At 43.3% G+C, this 19,950-nt stretch overlaps 1 protein-coding gene across 6 annotated transcripts in view; it reads left to right on the plus strand.

Moving 5' to 3' along the window:
* The window catches only part of LOC147606349 (uncharacterized), an 84,401-nt gene that overhangs the window by 40,383 nt on the left and 24,068 nt on the right, over positions 1 to 19,950 (plus strand). For 4 of the 6 annotated variants that reach the window (XM_086792022.1, XM_086792023.1, XM_086792027.1 and 1 more), the window contains one exon: positions 14,132 to 14,233. The exons of 1 other annotated variant lie outside the window; for it this stretch is intronic. In XM_086792022.1, the coding sequence (XP_086648148.1) occupies positions 14,132 to 14,233 (102 nt within the window). The remainder of the gene's footprint in view (positions 1 to 14,131; positions 14,234 to 19,950) is intronic. One more of the 6 variants, XM_086792026.1, reaches the window with a different exon arrangement.

Genomic DNA, 19,950 nt, shown 5'->3' on the forward strand with positions numbered 1-19,950 from the left:
TCATGTACTCCATCTCAGCCTTCAATACATTTGGGTCATCTTCATGCATCTTCTCTTTGCCTCGAGAAGGTTGTTCGACATGTGTGTGCTTCTCTACATAACTTGTATGCATATGCTTATTGCCCAAAGCTTCAGAAACATGAGTGCCACTTGCTTGACTAGTTGAACTAGGCCCTTGTCCATTGTGTGCATGGCTATCCATAGTGAATGACGGCTGTTCACATGATGCTCAATGCCCAAACGACCGTTTCCCCACTGAGAAGAGGGAAACAACTGTGCTTTGATACCACTGAAACTACACCGACTAGGTGTGAACGTCCTTGAGCACTGTCTTGTGAACAATACACTCGTCAACACTAAAATGAACTAGCCACAATACACATAATCACTGAAAGATACATCAATACTCGAGACAATCTGGAAAAGAGAAGCATTGCACAGTACACCATTGGGGCGGCGCCCCCCCCCCCCCCCCCCCCGCGCTTCCCTCCCTCAATACTGAAGTTTATTATTGGAGTATTTTATTTGTGTACAAAGTTCCAAGGGCTTGCTAGCCAGATAATCCATGCAATGCATAATATGAAGACATATTACCTAAACAAGTATTTGCCGGTGAAGAATGTCGAAGCCGGACTTGTCGAATGAGTCAATACAACCAGCCCCGACTCCTCATACACCTGGAGTTGTGTGAACACGAAACGACAAATTGTCATTCTGAGATCACGCACGAACAGACGCTCTCGTACCAGAGCCTGGCTCGCACAACTCGTAGAGGAACGGACTTGGTCCTCCCAAGTGTAGGCACACAAATAGGTGCTCACACTCTACAAGTACACGAATAGGTACTTGCAGAAGATCCGGTACACAAGCTGGTACTGTTAGGGTTTCAGCAGGTACATCCGTGAGTACAGTTCTGATTTTTCAGCAAGTACAGCTGGTACTGCAAGGTTTTCAACAAGTACAACGAGGAGTACAGTTCTGATTTTCAGCAAGTATAGTTGGTACAGCTAGGGTTTCAGCAGGTACGGTGGCTGGTACATCCAGCACAGCAGGTACAACAGATGCCCACAGCAGGTAATGCAGGTACAGAAGGTACTGTTAGGGTTTCAGCAAGTACAACAGGTACATTTTAGGGTTTCAGCAGGTATAGGTGTCCAGAGAAGGTACAGCTGGTACAGAAGGTACGGCACGTACTGTTGGTACAGAAGGTGCAGCAGGTACTGTTAGGGTTTCAGCAGGTGCCCACATAAGGTACAATTAGGGTTTCAGCAGTTACAGCAGGTGCACAACAGAAAAAGGGAAGTGAGCCAAGGGTCAGCTTCTAGGAGAAGGGAAAGTGCAAAGAGGTGGAGAAGAATGGGGGAGAGGAGGTGGAGGGGTGCAAATCCCTTGTGCCATGTGGCACAGTCCACCATAATTAATGGTGGGCACCTCCTTAAAGTGTCCACACACTTATGAGGCTGTGTGTGGGTGCCCAGCATTTGGGCTGGCCACACTATTGACCTTTCGCCTTGGGCACTGAGGCGGTGGCTGGTGGCCGGTGGCCAGCTCTAATAAATGTGAACTGCTAAGGTTATAAAACCTTTGCAATAATAAACAAGGATTAAATGAATAGTTACCACCTATTCACATGCCACAAACCATGTCAGAATACAAGGCATTCACACGGCTCACAGGTGGGTGTCCCTTGCCCGTGAACTGGACACGTCATAACAGGCATTCACATGAAAACAAGTCATGTGAAACAGTTTCAAACAGGCAAAGACGCATGCATATGTATTATGCAATGGAAATATCTCCCGTTCTCAGAACCTGTAAATAGCAGGTCTTCCCGAGCACGGAATTGGCTCAATGGGAAGCCTAAACTGGGATCCTTGACAGTGGGTTCCACGTCTTGGCCACACTAAGGGTGACACGGGGCCTGGCCTCCCGTAGGTGACGTGAGTCCTAGCCTCAGTATGGGTGACGCGAAGTTCCCTGGCCTCCTGTATCTTGTCACGAGAATAGAGGAAGACCACTTGGGTGGCCAAATGGTGACAACTTATGCTACCACTGCTGCTGACCTTAATGCTGAATTATCTGATGATTAATCAGTGATTAAAGATGTTAATGCAGAAGATTAGCCATGGCACGGGTTTGCATGTGACATTCCCTTTTGCTAAACTTGATGGCGGCGTGGACAATCTGTCATCCTTCCTCCGTGGACTACTACTGATTGTGAATTGCTATTGACTTTGACCTTGTACTTTACTGACTTTGAATTTAATTAATATTTTTGTACGAACACCTTCACTCTTGAGCTCCACTTCCAAGTCTTGTTGAAGAACTGAGCATCTGTCCCCATGCTTGCTTTTCCCTTACCCTTAACACAACAGTAGGTCACTTGCCTGCGTACATACCCTCACAGCATGCTTCCTCTGGCTTTGCTTGTTTGCAAACCACTCCATTTGCTACCCTGCTGCATCCTTTTTGCTAGAATTGTGCACCTTCCTTGGGACAATGCTTAGTGTGCTGAGCCTGAATGCTCTGATACCGATGTTGCATGCGCGGATACTGATCCACAACCCTCAGCCTGATTAAGAACAAGATGCTGAATAAACACATGATTAAGAGAGAGGAAAGAGAAGAAGAGAGAGATTGGTGTCAGGCTTTTCCGTATTTTAATATGGTACAAAAAGGTTGCATAAATGCTTGTACATGTTGTCGGCCCTTGGTTAGCCCCAGAGGGTTGACCTATGGCCTCTACATAACTTCTACTGATGACTGATGAATGATGAGAATGACTTGATGGACTTGATGATTGACTGAATTATGACTTAGGCTTATATATATGTATGGGATGCCAGTCGGCCAGCTGCTAGGGCTTGTCGGCCTGTTGTGTACATGAACCAAGGATTAAATCCCATTTAGTTATGTGCTTTGCCTTAAATGCTGTCCACCATGTTGCCATGCATATTCTGGCTGCTGTCGTCTCACTGTCTTCTGGCAGCCGATACGTCATCTAGCCCCTTGATGATGATGGTGATGGTGATGATGATGCTGCTGATCCTACTGATGATGATGCTGATCCTGTTGATTAAGCTGAGGCTTCTGCTGAGGATGATGCTGCTCTACTGATGATGCTTCTGATGCTACTGATGAAGATGGTATTTATGTTACCACTGCTGAACTTAATGCTGAATTTATTGATGATTAATCAAAGATTAAAGATGTTCATGTAGAGGATTAGTCATGGCACAGGCATGCACGTGACACTCTCTGCTCCTTGTGTTAGTTTGGGTTGGAAAAAGTTACTATTTGGATTCTCTTTGTTCCTTGTGGTAGTCGGGGTTGGGGAAAGTCACTAATTCTGTCCCACGCGCCCTTCCTTAGCGTGAAGGGCTTTAGCCCTCCCCATCCCTCTCTTATGGTTGTAGCTCTTCATCATGGATTCAGATGTACTTATTGAAGTACTTTCACGTATAGAGCAGTGAATCGTTGCTTGCGTGAATGCTCATATGGAGGCCATGGTTACTCATTTCGATAGGGTGGTTAGGGCGTGGGAGAGCTTGAAGTATGGGACCCAACAAGACCAGAAGCCTAAGGGCAAGGAGTTTGCTCTTACAGGTTGCAAAGGTAAGTGTTCTACAATCTCTAACAAGAAATCCTTAGTTGCATCTAGTTTCAAACCCCTAGGTCTCAAGGTCACAGGGGTTTGGGTTTATACCCATACATGAGTATAAACAGGTCGTATTTGATAGTCATATGCTTAGCACTATTGTAGGCGATTTCGATGATAGGGATGTATCTATACGGTCTCATGGAAACATACACATGAAGCATATCCTCCACCTCTCTGTTTGCCCACTAGATTGAGGATGACAAGAGGAACTCATACTCAGTGTAGTTTTCAATCACTGGAAAACCAACTACGAGAGTAAGCTTTGAGGCCCGTATTGCTCACGATATAAGAAGACAATCCTTAAACTCTGAAAAACTGGTCAACAAATTGTTGTGCCAATTCAAGGATTTTTATGGTTGACTTAGTCGTAGTAAGAATTTAGTCATCTTGGTTAGTCGATCAACAACTACGTGTTGGATCAAGGTAATTCCACTATAAAGTTCATGGGAATACTTTCCCATTATATCTAAAGGATGTAACACTCCTCTAGCCTCAAGACATTCGGCCATATTCACACTGAGGACACTTTACGACATAGACTCTTTATGACATAGTCTTGGACATATGCCTATATCTTTGGCTAGTAAAACGTGCATTTTATCAAATCATAGGTTCGTTGTACCCCAAGGTGACTTACTGAACATTCAATAAGGACCTCTCTTTCAACTCCAGCACATTTGGTACACAAACCTTTTCATTTTCGAACCACCACCCATTCCAAATAATGAGCGGATGCCAAACCCCCTACATCAAGGTTTAGATTCTAAGCTATGGTCATCATCCCTGGAGCTCCCATTTTGGACCTGCTTCCAATATTGACCAAAATGTCCATTGGACTCACACAATCTCCTTAGGGAATTATACAAGTCATTACCAATCTCAATGATATCAACCGGTTCACCTTACAAATTCAACTCAAGGCATCAAGAATTCCCTTTCATGTACTTGATTTCAAAATCATAATCTTGCGTTAGCTCAGCTCACTTCCCCTCAACTAAGGACTCAAGTTGGTCACATACATACTTTAAAGATTCAATGGTTGGTCACATGCCGGAACTGATCATGCATGTTGCTAGGCCTTTGGAACTGATCTGAGAGCTTAATGATGTATTGGTTCTGCGTACATACCCTTAGGGAACGCTTCCTTTGGCTTCGCATGTTGGCAGACCACTCCATCTGCTACCCTGTTGCAACCTTTCTGCTAGAACTGTGCACCTTCCTTGGGACAAAGCTTAGTGGGCTGAGCTTGAATGCTCTTGCATGCGCGGAAGCCTTCTGTACTGATCCACAACCTTAAGAGTGATTAAGAACAAGATGCTGAATAAACACATGATTAAGAGAGAGGAGAGAGAAGAAGAGAGATTGGTGTTAGGGTTTTTTGTATTTTAACACAGTATAAAAAGGTTGCATAAATGCTTGTACATGTTGTAGGCCCTTGGTTAGCCCTGGAGGGTTGATCTCTGGCCTTTACGTAACTTCTACTGACTGATGAATGATCAGAATGACTTGATGGACTGGATGATTGACCGAATTATGACTTATGCTTATATATATGTATGGGATGCCAGTTGGCCAGCTGCGAGGGCTTGTCGGCCTGATGTGGACATGAACTAGGGATTAAATTCCATTTATGTGCTTTGTGTTAAGTGCTGTCCACCATGTTGCCATGCCTATTTTGGCTGCTGCCGTTTCTTGCCTAGACTGTCTGTTGGCAGCCGATAGGTCATCTAGCCCCTTGATGATGATGGTGATGGTGATGGTGATGATGATGATGATCCTGTTGATGAAGCTGAGGCTTCTACTGAGGATGATGTTGCTCTACTGATGATGCTTCTCATGCTACTGATGAAGATGGTACTTATGTTACCATTGCTGACCTTAATGCTAAATTTATTGATGATTAATCGAAGATTAAAGATGTTCATGTAGAGGACTAGCCATGGCACAGGCGTGCACGTGACACTCTCTGCTCCTTGTGTTAGTTGGGGTTGGAAAAAGTTACTATTTGGATTCTCTTTGTTCCCTGTGGTAGTCGGGGTTGGGGAAAGTCACTAATTTTGTTCCACGTGCCCTTTCTTAGTGTGAAGGGCTTAGCCCTCGCCATCCCTCTCTTATGGTTCTAGCTCTTCATCATGGATTTAGAGGTACTTATTGAAGTGCTTTCACGCTATAGACTAGCGAATCGTTGCTTGCGTGAATGCTCATATGGAGGCCATGGCTTACTTATTTTGTTACGGCCCCGTGTTTTTCTCTTGACATTGTGCAAGTGTGCACGGGAACATGGTGGACAGTGTGGATGGCATCAGTTTGGGGCAATAGCTTCATGGACAGATTGGTACAGCTATTGGGACAGCTTGGCAATAGCTTTTTGGACATCAGTTCTAATGGCACTATTTTGGGTAGCGTCCTAGGGAGGTGACACTAGGATTTATTAAGGGTCCTTTTCATAACCCCATTGGGGGTGGGGGGGGGGGGGTGGGGGGGACAAAGGTTTAAAGCCATTAAAAGAAAAGAATAGCCTTTTTGGCAGAATCGTGGCCCCTGGGGCCTACGCTATTATTGGAGGAGCTCCACTTTGGGGAGTTACGGGCTGCAGCATGCTTCCGGGGTCCCTTGGCAAGAAGCGGAAGGCGGGACGGTGCTCTCCCTCTCTCTGGGATGGAAGGCGGGAAGGACTGGCAGGAGGAGGTTGAGAGTGAGGAACATTATGTATGCAGATGCAGAGCATATAGTGTCATTAGAGAGAGAGACACCACCACCTTCAGTGGACATCCCTCACTCCGCCAGATCATGGAGTCTGCAGACCAGCGCAGATTTCGCCAGTTCTTGCTAGAGACACAGCGCCACAGAGAGACATTGCTACGGACTCATACCACAGGGAGAGGTGGGCGACAGCTCCAGCTCCAGCTCATTGATTTCTTCCAGAGATATATCCCAGTGTCTACCCTGACAGAGGAGGGGGTTACACTTTAGCGCGTTGCGGACCTCCGAGCCAGACGGAGACCGAGAGCACCAGGCTACCAGACTCCTAGACTACATCAGAGGGAGATCACAAAGATACGGGCTCAACATCAGCACCATATCCAGGAGCGGGTAGCTCACTTACACTCACACCCGGAGATCATGCTCTGAGGTATTTTTGCCTCGCCATCGCCTATGTATCACATATTACACCCCCATTATGGTATTGGTTGGAGCTAGACAGATCTGCATTGCATTCTTGTATACCCTGCGCATATAGGTTGCAGTCTCTAGCAGTAGTGTTCTATCCATCACACCCCCCCACTAGCTCAGTACTTTCATAGTTTATTTCATGTTCATTTTGTCCTTTTTTTTTCTGGACATCCAGAAGACATTGACAGTTGTACACTGATTTGTCTCATAGGTCGAGTTCGGCCTCTAGTAGACGTTAATACAACTTTCTTTCTTTCTTTCTCTCTCTCTTGGCAGGCAGACTGCAGGCGGCACACAACCGAGCAGGCCCTGGCGCATGGATATTGCTCTCTCTCTCTCTCTCTCTCTCTCTCTCTCACTTGGCTCTTCTTCTTCTCGGTTTGTGGGCTGATTTACCTGGTCTCTTGTGAGAGAGAGACATGACAGTCGTAGTATGGAAGGAGGAAAGCAGTGTGACTCGACAATTGGATTGTTCTTTGGGGCTGATTGAAGATTGTTCAACTTGGAAGTGGAAGTGCCATGACAACTGAAGAGATTTGGATACGGGAGATCAAGCTAAGGATGCACGGGATGATGTTCATGGAAGAGATGTGTTGTTCCTCCTCGTCTCGAACTTATGTGTATTCAGGGGGGTTGCTTGACACGTCCTCTATCTTTCTCTCTTTGGGTTATGGAAAAAGCACAGGGTGTTGATGTGAAAAACAGCCCTGGTTTTGGCACTGTGCTTGGATGGTGTATCTGTGGGTTTCTCATGGAAACAGGACTTTGGTTTCGAGGAAACAAGCCTATGGTTTATGGGATACATGTCTTTGGCTTCAGTTAGAAACAAGTCTTTGTTTTCATGTGGAAACATGTCTTTGGATTCAATTAGAAACAAGTCTTTGGATTCATGTGGAAACATGTCTTTGGATTCATGTGAACAGGTTGTAGGTTTCTCGAGGAGATTAGTTATATGCAAGTTGTTGTTATACATTAGCTCAGCTCACTTCCCCTCAACTAAGGACTCGGGTTGGTCACATACATACTTAAAGAGTCATGGTCGGTCAAGGCTACAAATTGGGAGCCATACAAATAACGCCCTCCAAATCTTCAAAGCATTGATCACAACATGAAGCTCTCTCTTGTGTAGGGTATCTCATTTGGGCTTCATTGAGCTTCTTGCTCTCAAAAGCAACATGCCTATCCTCTTGGAACAACCCTTCTGGAACAAAATTGCTCCTATTGCATAATCATTGGCATTAGTCTCAACCATGAATGGTTTGTCTTGGTAGGGTGGGGTGTCAATGCCACGTCAAATGCCCAATATAAAACATAGGAGTCCTTCCTTGTCCTTTGGTCGGCCATGTGATAAAAAGTCCATCGTCATAAATGAAGTGTCCATTGTAGGAAAAATGGAAGAAAGAAAGAAAGAAAGAAGAAAGAAAGCTGTATTAACGTCTACTAGAGGCCGAACTCGACCTATGAGACAAATCAATGTACAACTGTCAATGTCTTCAAAAGTTGAGTTGTATTAATGTCTTCAAAAGGCCAAAATGACCCATGAGACCAAAATGTTACATTATGTCCATGGAATACATCATCATGGTACTGAAAGTAAAACTAAAAGAAAATATCCGTAAAAAAACAAACGAAGAGCCTCAAGCTCTCACATGAGAGAGAGAGAGAAAGAAAGTTGTATTAACGTCTACTAGAGGCCGAACTCGACCTATGAGACAAATCAATGTACAACTGTCAATGTCTTCAAAAGTTGTATTAATGTCTTCAAAAGGCCAAAATGACCCATGAGACCAAAATGTTACATTATGTCCATGGAATACATCATTATGGTACTGAAAGTAAAACTAAAAGAAAATATCCGTAAAAAAACAAACGAAGAGCCTCAAGCTCTAGCATGAGAGAGAGAGAGAGAAAGATATATTAAGCGTCTACTAAAGACCCAATCGGGCCTATGAGACCAAAGTGGTACAATAATGTCCATGGCATATCTCATCATGGAATGGAAAATAAAATGAAAACATAAATATAGCTATCTCACTGGGGTGATACAAATTACTCAAGTGATACTAATTACTTGTGATTATAATGGAATACATTTATAGGCAGTGGGCACTAGGGCCCTATTGTTTGTCCCTTAATAAGTCTGCTCGCATCAGAAATTCTAAATGACCTTTCACACCATTGAGACTCCGACTATTCCAACACCGGTAGCTAAGCATTAATCTAGCTTCGGTCGTAAGCTGATTGAGGGAATAGCATGGCACTGGAGGTGCGCATGGCTAGGTCTCCTCTCTGCAGTAATGTGATGGAGTTGGACGTTGAGTGCTTCTTTTGTGTTCGGGTCTCACCATCTTCGCTCTCCAAGGGTCCCCCCCCAACCCCCCACCCCTCGCGCGTGACTCCTAACTTCATCTTTTCCTTTTATAGCATCAAGGCTTTACAACAACTCAAAAAGACAGCCAAACTATCGAGATTTTGGGGGACAACCTGAGCAAAAAGTCCTTGACTCATACATAAATAGGACTAGAAATTGAGGAAGAATCCCCCTCGACGTCGATGAAGATCCTCTTGCGGTGTTGTTTCCAAGCCATGGGCACCTGGGCCAATGCAGGAAAGTTGGAAACCCGCAGTAGATGTGTTCGTTGTTGAAGAAGTAAAATTCGATGCAGAACACACATGCCCAGAAATAGGCATCAATGCTGACTTCTCAAGATCCCGTGTGAATAGCTCCATGGAAGAGGCATGGCATGTAGCGCATGTGGTTGTCTTAGCAACAAAGATCAAACAATTATCTTGTCCTTGCTATATGTCATGGTTAAGCATCCAACTTTCTATCACATCAAACATACTCAAGGTTGAGTCATGGATTTCACAGAATATACCCTCTTCTATGACAAAGTCACCATATAGCTGAGAGATGTCATTGATGAATCCAACAATATCGACTGAAGCACCTGTCTATGCACCGTGTGTGTCCTCTTTAAATGAAGCAAAACATTGAAAAAGAGATTGATCCATATTGAAGCTCTTACCAGAGGATCAAAAAAATAATGCACATGATGTAGATAATGTTGATGGCTTGCTTCTTGCTAATCTACAACTTCTACATGGGTATGCTGCTCTTGTATGCTTCCATGCTCTAGATATCTGTAGAAGTGCCTCTGTTTATGATGACTTAGAAGGTATCCAGGTGTGAAGAACACACGGCTGAATGGACTGTTATGGCTGCAGATTTATGGCATCTTTTGTAAGCATAGTGATGAAGAAGCATGAGGAAAAATGCAGGCTTCAGGGCTGGTTACAGCATGAAAAAAAAAGCAGTATATGTGGCAGTTTTCAGGGTTGAAAACGCAGCAGGGCATGGGCTGCGATATGAGGGGGAAAAACTGCAACACAAAGATGGCGGGTTTCATGGCTGAGAGGAGGTGTTTTAGAGCTGAAAAAAGGCAGCTGATTGTCATGAAAAGAAAACACTAACTTCAGGGCTGAAAAGAGATTGTAAGGAAACCCTAAAAACGCACCTATGAATGGCAAGAAGTGTGGTGATGGATTCGGCCTAGCTCTGATACCATGTAAGACACATACGGTGCTAGGACCAAGAGGAGTGAGAGTGGAAGGAAAGATGGAGAGATCAAGCCATGGTGAGAGAGAGAGAGAGAGAGAGAGAGAGAGAGAGAGAGAAGATTGCACAGCTCAAGTGATACTAATTACTTGTGATTATAACAAAATACAATCCAAGCACATGCTTTTATAGGCATTAGGGCCCTATCTTTTGTCCCTTAGTAAGAGGCCTGATGTGTTCACACCAAAAGACCTAACTAACCTTTCGCACCACTGAGACTTCGACTATTCCAACATCCACCCAGTTATAAGTGGGTTTGAACTTGCAAAGTCACTTTATAACATAACATAGATTTGAAATAAACTAGGGGGTAAAACCAAAGCTTACCACTTGTTTGCATGGCCACAAACTAGTCAGAAGATAGGTTTACACGCATGGTTCATGGGCAGGCGTCCCTGACGTGTGAACTAGACACATAGGCCAAGGAGGCAAACCAAATAGTTCACGCGAAAACATTTAACGGGAACGCAAACATGAAATGAAATGCACAATTTGTGAAGGAAAATCTTCCATTCTGGCTATTCTGACCATAGACACAGAGTCCTCTGGCCGTTAGGAATCCCATGTCCAAACTCCAGGCTTAGGACATAAGTCCTAGCCACCACAGGAGCCAGTCTAGAGCCGAAGGGCTCAAATCCAAAGATCAAAGTCTCGAAGCACACCGCTTGGGCGGCCAAATGGTGACACCGTCCTTTTTATGCCACAAAAGCATGGGTGCCCCCCATGGGATTTGTTCTTGTGAATCTAAGATACTCCGACAACTAACGAGCTATTTCATCCTCCTTGAGTTGATTCATCTTGTAAGGTGCTATACTTGCAGGTTAAGCGCTTGAAGCCAACTCAATCCTATGATCAATCTCCCTCCATGTGGTAATTCAACATAAAAAATGTTAAGAGAAATTTGATTTCATGCTATCCAAAACCTGTCTCTCCCATGGATCTAACTCTACTGAATGTAAATAAAAGTGTACATTTGATGAAAGGGGATCAAGAACACATGGTTCACTTTATAATTAGAATCATAAAATATATTATTCAATGTTGTTGAATTTACAAGAGTAGAGGGTTGAACCACATAATCACCTTGAGACAAAAATGGACACCTCTACTTGAAAAGAAGATGATATGTCTCTCTGAGTCCACATGGACATCCTAGTTCTTAGCATAGAACCGTTCTTTACCTAAAATAAGATCTACCCTATCTAGATTCATAATAAAAAAATCGAGACACTCGGTATAATTCTTAATCATAATAGGTAGCTTCGACACTTCTCTATTCCACACTTGCCCATGTCTTGCAACCAAATTTACCCGATAGATGTGATCATTTGGGTGCGTTGGTATTCCCAACTTCTGTAGCAATTTGCAATTCACGAAATTGTAAATACTCCCCAGGTCAAACAAGATGACCACAATCTTCCACATGGCTGACACGCATATACAGATTAGATCATTGGGATCGTAAATTGGAGAACTAACGCTACAATCAATGGAAGTAGGATGACCTTTTACTTCAGTTATGTTCGCCCCTTTGCCACCACTCTTTGCGTGAGGGCAAAATCTGTGAGTGTGGCCCTTTTGGTTGCAACTAAAGCATCGCCCTTCTTTAATATAAAGTCTCTTTGCTGTAGGTTTCATATTGGCATCATTTTGTTTCTCGACGGCCTTCCCAAGTTTAAACTTTCGTTTACCCCTAGGTCCCGACTTTTTGGTGTTTGACTTTGAGACATTCTTCGTGTTGCTGGCCATAGTCTCGTTGAAGATCTTAGAGCAGTGGATAGCCTCCTCCAATGTCTTGCTATGGTTCTTGGGAAACCCCATATTGATAATCACCTGGCATCCATGGACGAAAGTTCCACCCAAAGTGTGTCCATATGTGTAGCATGGGCACGCAAAAGTTGCATCCCTCCTTAAGCCGATCAAATTCCGCGTTCTCCATGTACTCTGTCAATCTCCTGCTTTTTGACCCGTGTCTTGCTCTTCAACTGCCTCATCGTCACCATAATGGTCCTTGATGTGCTCGACGTCCTCATCAAAGTTGAGATCCACCATCGTGAGAGAAAATTAGAGGAGGAGAGTGATCAAGATAGGATATTCCCACATTGAAAGCGAGAAAACCAAGGCAAAATTCGCAAGCCAAGAGTGTAAAGGGCTGGTCCAATTTCTCGTGCTCCTCCAATCAAGTTCTCCCCAAGCTTCACAAGCTCTTGTGGAGAAAAGAGGAGGCTTAGGGCTCTATAAATAGTGAGAAGGTCTCAAGTTTTTCTTTTAAAAATTCCCAAGAGGGTAAAAATCAAAATTTTATGTGTGCTTTTTTCAAAACATTTGTCAAAAATAACAAATATCATGCTTTTTTTTTGGGTTAAAAAGCAGGTGCCAAATTTTTTCGTAAAACTGTTTTCTCTTGCTTTTTCCCATGCGCACGTTTGTGTTTGGGCCTATGCACTGCTGATCGCTTCTTCTACTCTGACCTGCGCTGGTACAGGCTGCCACGTCACCCGCTTGTATGACCACGTGTGTGCCCCTGTCCAACTGTATGGAAACTAGCACACCCTGTACGGACAGGTGTCACTACGGCCTATGCAACTGGGCATTGTATGGGCCTGCTGCAACGATAATATGGCTGCCGTGCAGTCAACCGACGAGCCTCATGCTCACCATGACGACACTTGTGTGTGTTGGTACCCGCACACATAACATCAACACATGCATGTCGTCTCTCTTCTCCTCCTCCCTCGGGACCCTTCCTATGCTCAAGCATACATAGACCATCGACACCCTACCTCATCGAGAGCATGAATCAAAAAACCCAAAAGCGATAGTATCCGAGGAATACCTGAATCTTGCGTAAAAAACCCTAGGAAAGCAGGTCTGAAAGCCTACAGAAACCTGCTTCATGCGTCGCCTCGTCTCTCCCATCAACTTATGTAGGTTTGATACCAACTATCAAGGGTTTGTCGCGACCTAACCCTTTCCAAGATCCCCTAAACACATGTTAAACACACGTTAATCCAAATTCAGGTTCATCACCCAACTGTTGATGTAGTACATCGGATCATCCTGGAGCATAGGGTAAGGTTCTTGTCCATACAGACCATACCAGTAAGCCTTGGTGTTCGATACCACTAGGACTTGCCCTAAGGGGCCATTGGCAAATCGTGTGCATCATATGGACTTGCAAGAGTGAGTTTGCCCTCATGGCCTAGGTACTGACCACTATCATGGCACAAGGCTACAACAAGACCATAACCCACTCGTCACATAATCTTCACTTATATAGCTTTTACCAGTCAAAGCTATACTTATGGGGTATGCGTTGACCCTTATAATCTGCCAACGTTTTCTAATCCCTCGGCCAGATTAGGTCGAATAACCCTATAGTTAGCATCAGGCACATAATAAGCAGCGTGGAGACACAACTGTGGAGACAACTTTTGACATTGTGTGGAATTATGCTGTTCTTGTACTTAATAGAAGGCTTTTTTTTTCCAGGTATGTATGTATCTGAATGTGTATGTATATAGTTGTTTGTTATACAGATACATACATTTTTATCTGTATTTGTATGTATGTGCCTATATGAACCCATAAAAACAATAGTGGTGGATGTGGTTCAAAAAATTGTTGCTGAATTGCTCCCCCTCCCCCGCTCTCCTTATCTCAATGCTTATATGCAGGTTCCAGCCATCAGAACTCAATGGTTCTCTATTTGCCTAGGTGATGCTTTTAATTATAAAGTTGAGATTGCACCTGCTCGAACTTTTGGCATTGCTGAGCAGGTTGGTGTGCTTAGAGATTACTACCTTGTTGGTATGAATGGACATTCTAGTAAAATTTTAAGCTTCATCAATCTTTTCAATTGTAGAATTAACCAAGTTTTCAAGGTCCGAGAAGATAATGAAATGACAGCATATGTTGGTTGTTCAGTTATTAGGGTTGTTCATGATGCATTCTTGTGCTAGTGGAAGTAGTTTTTTAGAGCACTTAAATGCATGGTTGTCAAAATGTTCTTATGGAATGAAAAAAGCATCAATCCCGAAAATGTTTTGCAAACAACAAAAGATGGAAAAAGCAGGCTCCATTGCCATGTCATAGGGTAAGCTGTGTTCCATAGATAGGCACACAGGCATGAACAGGACAAAGTTGACAAACATGCAAGGTTGCAACGTGAGGAATAGGTGGTTGAAGATGCACCATAATGACAATGTTAAAGCTGCGATTAATGGCAGCACTCACGATCTTTTCATTGGTAATATTTTCTGAAAGCCAGGCTTAATGCGATGTGGCATTCTAAACCAATGTGGCCTTCCCCAACTTGCCACCAAACACTTTTTAACATTGTTGTTAAAGGCCTTGGAAATGGTTGGCTAGCAAGTTGAAATACAAATGGATATATCGCCAGGATATATTGTGATGAACTTGCCTTGGAGAACCAGGAAACAGAACATACATTGTTTGACTATGGTACAGAGGTTTTGTTAATTTGTGGTGTTGATCCCGTGACAGTGAAATGTGATAGTCAAAGCTATTGCTCGTTTGCCTATATGGTTTATATGATATTGTTGTCCAATTGGTAGACTCCTGCGTACCATATTTTCAGACTGTGATGCAAAGTTTACAAGTCATTTTGGGTGTGCATTATTTGATAATTTGGTTACAAAGCTCAATATATGCAGCGCTTTTCACCCAAAGACAGATAGGTAGAATCAATTTGCCTTCAATGTGCTCAAGTGTTATGTCAATGACCAATTGGGAAAGTGAGAGTTGTTTTTGACTTTGGTTCAGACTGTGCTAAATGACTCGTTCTCATCTTTCATTGGCATCACTCTGCATCATGAAGCAACATTTGGACGGCCTTTCTAGTTTTTCATGAAGCGAATAATCTCCTGTCTGCTCGAGAAAAACCGGGTCACAGTCCTACCAAGAAGTTTTGGAAGCAGTCAAGGATTGCCTTACCAAAGCGTAGGGGGCCTACACGAGCCAGGCCAACAAGAACAGCCGAGACGTCTAAGTCTCAGAAGGAGATCAGGTGTACCTTTGAATCATGAAGTAGAGATCAAAGAAAGTGTGCAAGTGATGCCCCAAGCTGTCATTTCTAAGTTTTGGGCCCTTTCTGATTTTGAAAAAGATAAATGAACTCTCGATGAAGCTCCGACTTTGCACGATGTTTTTCATATTAACTGGTTAAAGCAATATGCGGGTCCTATTCTTTCCAAGGCAGATGGGAAACGAGCTGGAAGTGATTAATGAGGCAGAAGTGACGATTCTAGATCAGATTGCTCCCCACTGCTTCAAGCATGGATCTTGTTATTGCAAAGCGTTGGTACCTTATGAAGTTTCACAAATCAAGGGACGCATGAAGCGGTTTGTCTTGACGAGATTTATTTCAGGACTACTTGGCATTGTTGACTGATTACCTTGAAGCAATGCACTTCTGATCAAGAAGCTAATCACGAGGGGATGTCACGTGCATCCCATACTTGGATGCAAGTGCATAAGCTTGGCTGCAGAAGTCCGCACACGTACTTGCGCAAAACTGCCTGGAAGGTGACTAATCTGGTCGGCCCCTAAGTTAAAACTGCCTGGAAGGTGAATAAGCTGGTCACCCCTCTGCTTGCATTTGCTGCACCTCAGATCATTGCGTTTACCTCTATATGGTGGCCTCCAGCTTCTTTTCAGGCATTGGCTAGATCGTGTATGAGAGACGGGGGTTGTGGACCAAACAGAATGGTTGTGAACAAAAAGGCCCATACAGGGCCGCCCCCTTGGGCACCCTTGCCCTTAGGCCCCTCGGGCCTCTTTAAGGTTGCCCATGGGCTGTCCACAGCTCTAGGCAGAGGCCAGCACACATGCCCTTTTAATATTTGAGTGCCACTAGTACCATGGACCACATGCACCCAACTTGAAAAATCCTAACTTCAACCTTTGACTTGCTGTCTTGGGGCTACCTAACCGAAGTCTAATGAGGGTCCTGACTAGCTTGTACATCAGTACATCATACAAGAGGGTTACATCTTGTATGTTGTGGATGAGCACCTGGAACTTGCACAACTTGATCGCCAGCCTTCGTGGTACACACTGGCAACTCATCCCTAGACAAGGGTGCACATTGAAAATGCATGGTATCTAGCCTCAAGTCCTTGCACCTGCTCTGTATCATAGTATTCCTATGAAGGACTTAGTTGTTGTGGTTATATGTTGATTCTGACTCACCATTTATGGTTGAGACTTGCTACATAGATAGATTTATTGCAGGTATGCTAGATTGTTTTTGAGAGCAAGTGATTTTGTGAACCCCACATTGAGGGAGATGGTACTGAGAATGTTGAGTAAGGCAGATTGATCTGGAGCTAACCTAAAGTTTTGACCATGACATTGAGGTGGAAGTCTAGTTGCATCATGATGGGGATTGAGGAGGAAATGGTCACTCCAACTCAGCCTTATACGTCTAAAGGGGATTTTATATGGGGTATATTCTGGTGGTATGGGACGTTAGGATCTCCCGCATGTAAGGTTTCACAATGTATCTATATTTCTATCTTGGGGTGTCTTATTCCTTAGGGGGATAGTTAACCTAAGGTGAGCGGATTAAATCAAATAACAGAAAACGAACTGTGATTAGAATTGCTCTTGGTTTTATGTTTTCACCAATTTTGAATGATTCTCTGACAAATTTTGTGAAACCGTTAGGCACAACTATCGGTTTTGGCATTAGGTCTAAATGCACTCACATATGTATATGACATAGACTTAGAGAATGGTAACATTAAATTTGAGATCAATTGTTTGATCAGATAGATTTTATCTTCTGAGATGATTTAGTTTGTGTGCTATTGGACACCAAGAGGAGAGGATTGTCATTGAAGAGCCTATGGTGGATGGTACTTGGAAGCTGGAATAGGAGACCTACTTTTGGTAGACCTACTTCCAACAACCAAGGAGATCATGATGAGTTCAAAGGTCTCAAAGACAAGTTGGTATTCACCAAGTTCAAAGGTGATGTTAAGTCCAATGAAGAGTTTGAAGAATGGGTAAACAAAATGGACATGCATTTTCAGCTCAATCCAAGGAGTGATAGGGCTTAAGTCTATTTTGCTACTCTACATCTCGAAGTATATGCTCACGCTTCATGGAGACATCTCTCGTCTAATGGGTATGCAACTACTACATGGGTAGCCTTCAAAGAGGAAATGAGAGAGACCTTCACTTTGGAGTTGCATAACAACAAGGTCATTGGCATGTGGAATGACCTAGAGCAAAAAGGAAGAAGTGTGAGAGAGTATTCAAACCAATTTCTCAAGCTTGCTTTGCATGTGTAAGGGGTTAGTGAGAGGTACAAAAATGATCAAGTAAGTCTAGCACTGGTGCTGATGAGAATGCACAAAGACCACTTTCTCTCAAGGCAGCTATGATATTAGCAAAGATCTATGAAGAGAAATACCTTCATGCTTGGCACTCCAAGACTCCTTCAAGGGCTGAAATGATGATTCATGTGAAACCCTCATATGGTGCTACATTGGATTCCACCATTCCTAGGTACTCCACTGTCTATGGAAAAGGTGCAAAGACAAATTTCAGAGATGGTAATGCTTCTTCTAAGGCCCAAGTGGTACCCTGGTATGACTAGAGTCATTTGATTTGTTACAAGTTTAGAGAATGAAGTACATGTGCATTTGCATCACTGATATTTGTGTGATGACTTAGTAGATTTCATAAATGAATGCTTGTCTTGTAGTGTCAGGGCCGCCCGGAACTACTGGCTATGAGACCGTGCGAGTGCCTTTGTGTGTTAACAAGCGGTTGGTATTTTGCAAGGCTCTAAAGTGAAGCCATAATTCAGCCAAAAAGTCATGTTTTGGGACTTGGTCAAATTTTAAAGCTTTGTGTGTCATGCTCATATACATGTGTTCACACATCATCAGGCATCAATTGCATCATCAACACCATTTTATACGTGCATCATACCCAAGATTGTATTTATATTGCTCTGTGGCATCATTATGTACATGGCAATCAATACCACAAGCCTTCCAGAAAAGGCCAATGCAAGGCTTACTCAATGTCACTAGTGGCATACATTTGCCATACATTTCCCATATATGTGACCTTGTATCTCCGTCTTCCACCACTCCATGCGGTACCTAATCCTCCCATTCCACAGTTGCCACGGCCCCGAGGTAACATAATTCAAGCAAACACTCCCCCCTTGGCCTCTTCTTCCGCATTTTGCCAAGGATATCTCTCACACATGTATAATGGAGATAGGAATTGTAAATTTCTTTGCAATGAAGAGGTAAGAGTGATCACTTACATGGACAAGCCCATACTCATGCTTCTTGCATCCAATTCAATCATATTCATTGATCTCCTTTCACTTCCATCATCAATGCTCCAAGTCTTCAACATGTGCCTCTTATCAAGGCTCAAGAACAAAAGAAAGACACCAAAACTTGGACCAAATGATGCTTCAATCAATCAATTTCATGGAGTGTATGCACATGAAGTATTCAAGAGAGTAAATCATCCAAGATTCACTCAATCCTTGGGCATGCTTGCATAAATGCATTCAAGAAGGCTATGGAAGCATGAGAAGCATGGATGCTTGCATTATTTTATGGAATCATGAAAATCTTGAAGAATCAACAAGAATCCTTTGCCAATGCTTCATATGTGTCAAGAATGACAAGGGTCCCTACCAATGCATCAAGAATGCTCAAATCCTTCAAATCTTGGATCACATAGCGTGCTATGGCCAAGATTCAAGCAAGCCCTTGCGAATGGCTTCATGAAAACCCTAATTTTTAAAGAACCAACACAACCAAGAATTTCTACATTGAAGCTTGCAAGAAGCCAAAATAAAAATACTCACAAATGTTTGAGAGAAGCCCTAATTTTTCCATTGAAGCTTGCAAGAAGCCAAAATAAAAATGTTTGATAGAAACTGCATTTGAGCCTTCAAGCCTTCAAGATCTTCATTCCCAAGCTCCCATGAAGTAGGTGAAATTCAAAAATGAGCTGTGGGCTCTGAATTCGTTGTGCCTTGCATTTGGAAGTGAAGAGGTTGAAGAGCTTGCCCTAGATGCTCCCAAAAGGCTTGTTATTGCTAGATCTTGAGCGATGGAAGCTTGGAGCACAAGAGGGAAGCCTAGGATTTGGGAAAATGGCCAAAAAGGTGCATACAATTTTCAAAAATTGGGGGAATTAGATATTTCCGAAATTAGGCTTCAAAAATGCCAAGACAGTGCTCATGTTGCTTCTATTTTGCTCTGAAATTTAACCTATGGCTAGATCTAGCAAAGAGAGAAGCAATGGGCAAAATAGAGCTAGGGTTTGCAGAAATTTCAGAAATAGTAAAATGATTATCCAAAAGTTAATTATGATTAGGGCTTACAAGTTGACTTATATAGTGGTTGTCCGTTTCACACACACTTACTAGTGCCCATGCCCAAACTTATGAATCTAGCCCAACTCCTAGTGCTAGTATGTACATATGAGC

Source organism: Cibotium barometz, chromosome 57, assembly GCF_041138505.1.
Source record: "Cibotium barometz isolate CiBa-2024 chromosome 57, ASM4113850v1, whole genome shotgun sequence".
Lineage (NCBI taxonomy): Eukaryota > Viridiplantae > Streptophyta > Polypodiopsida > Cyatheales > Cibotiaceae > Cibotium > Cibotium barometz.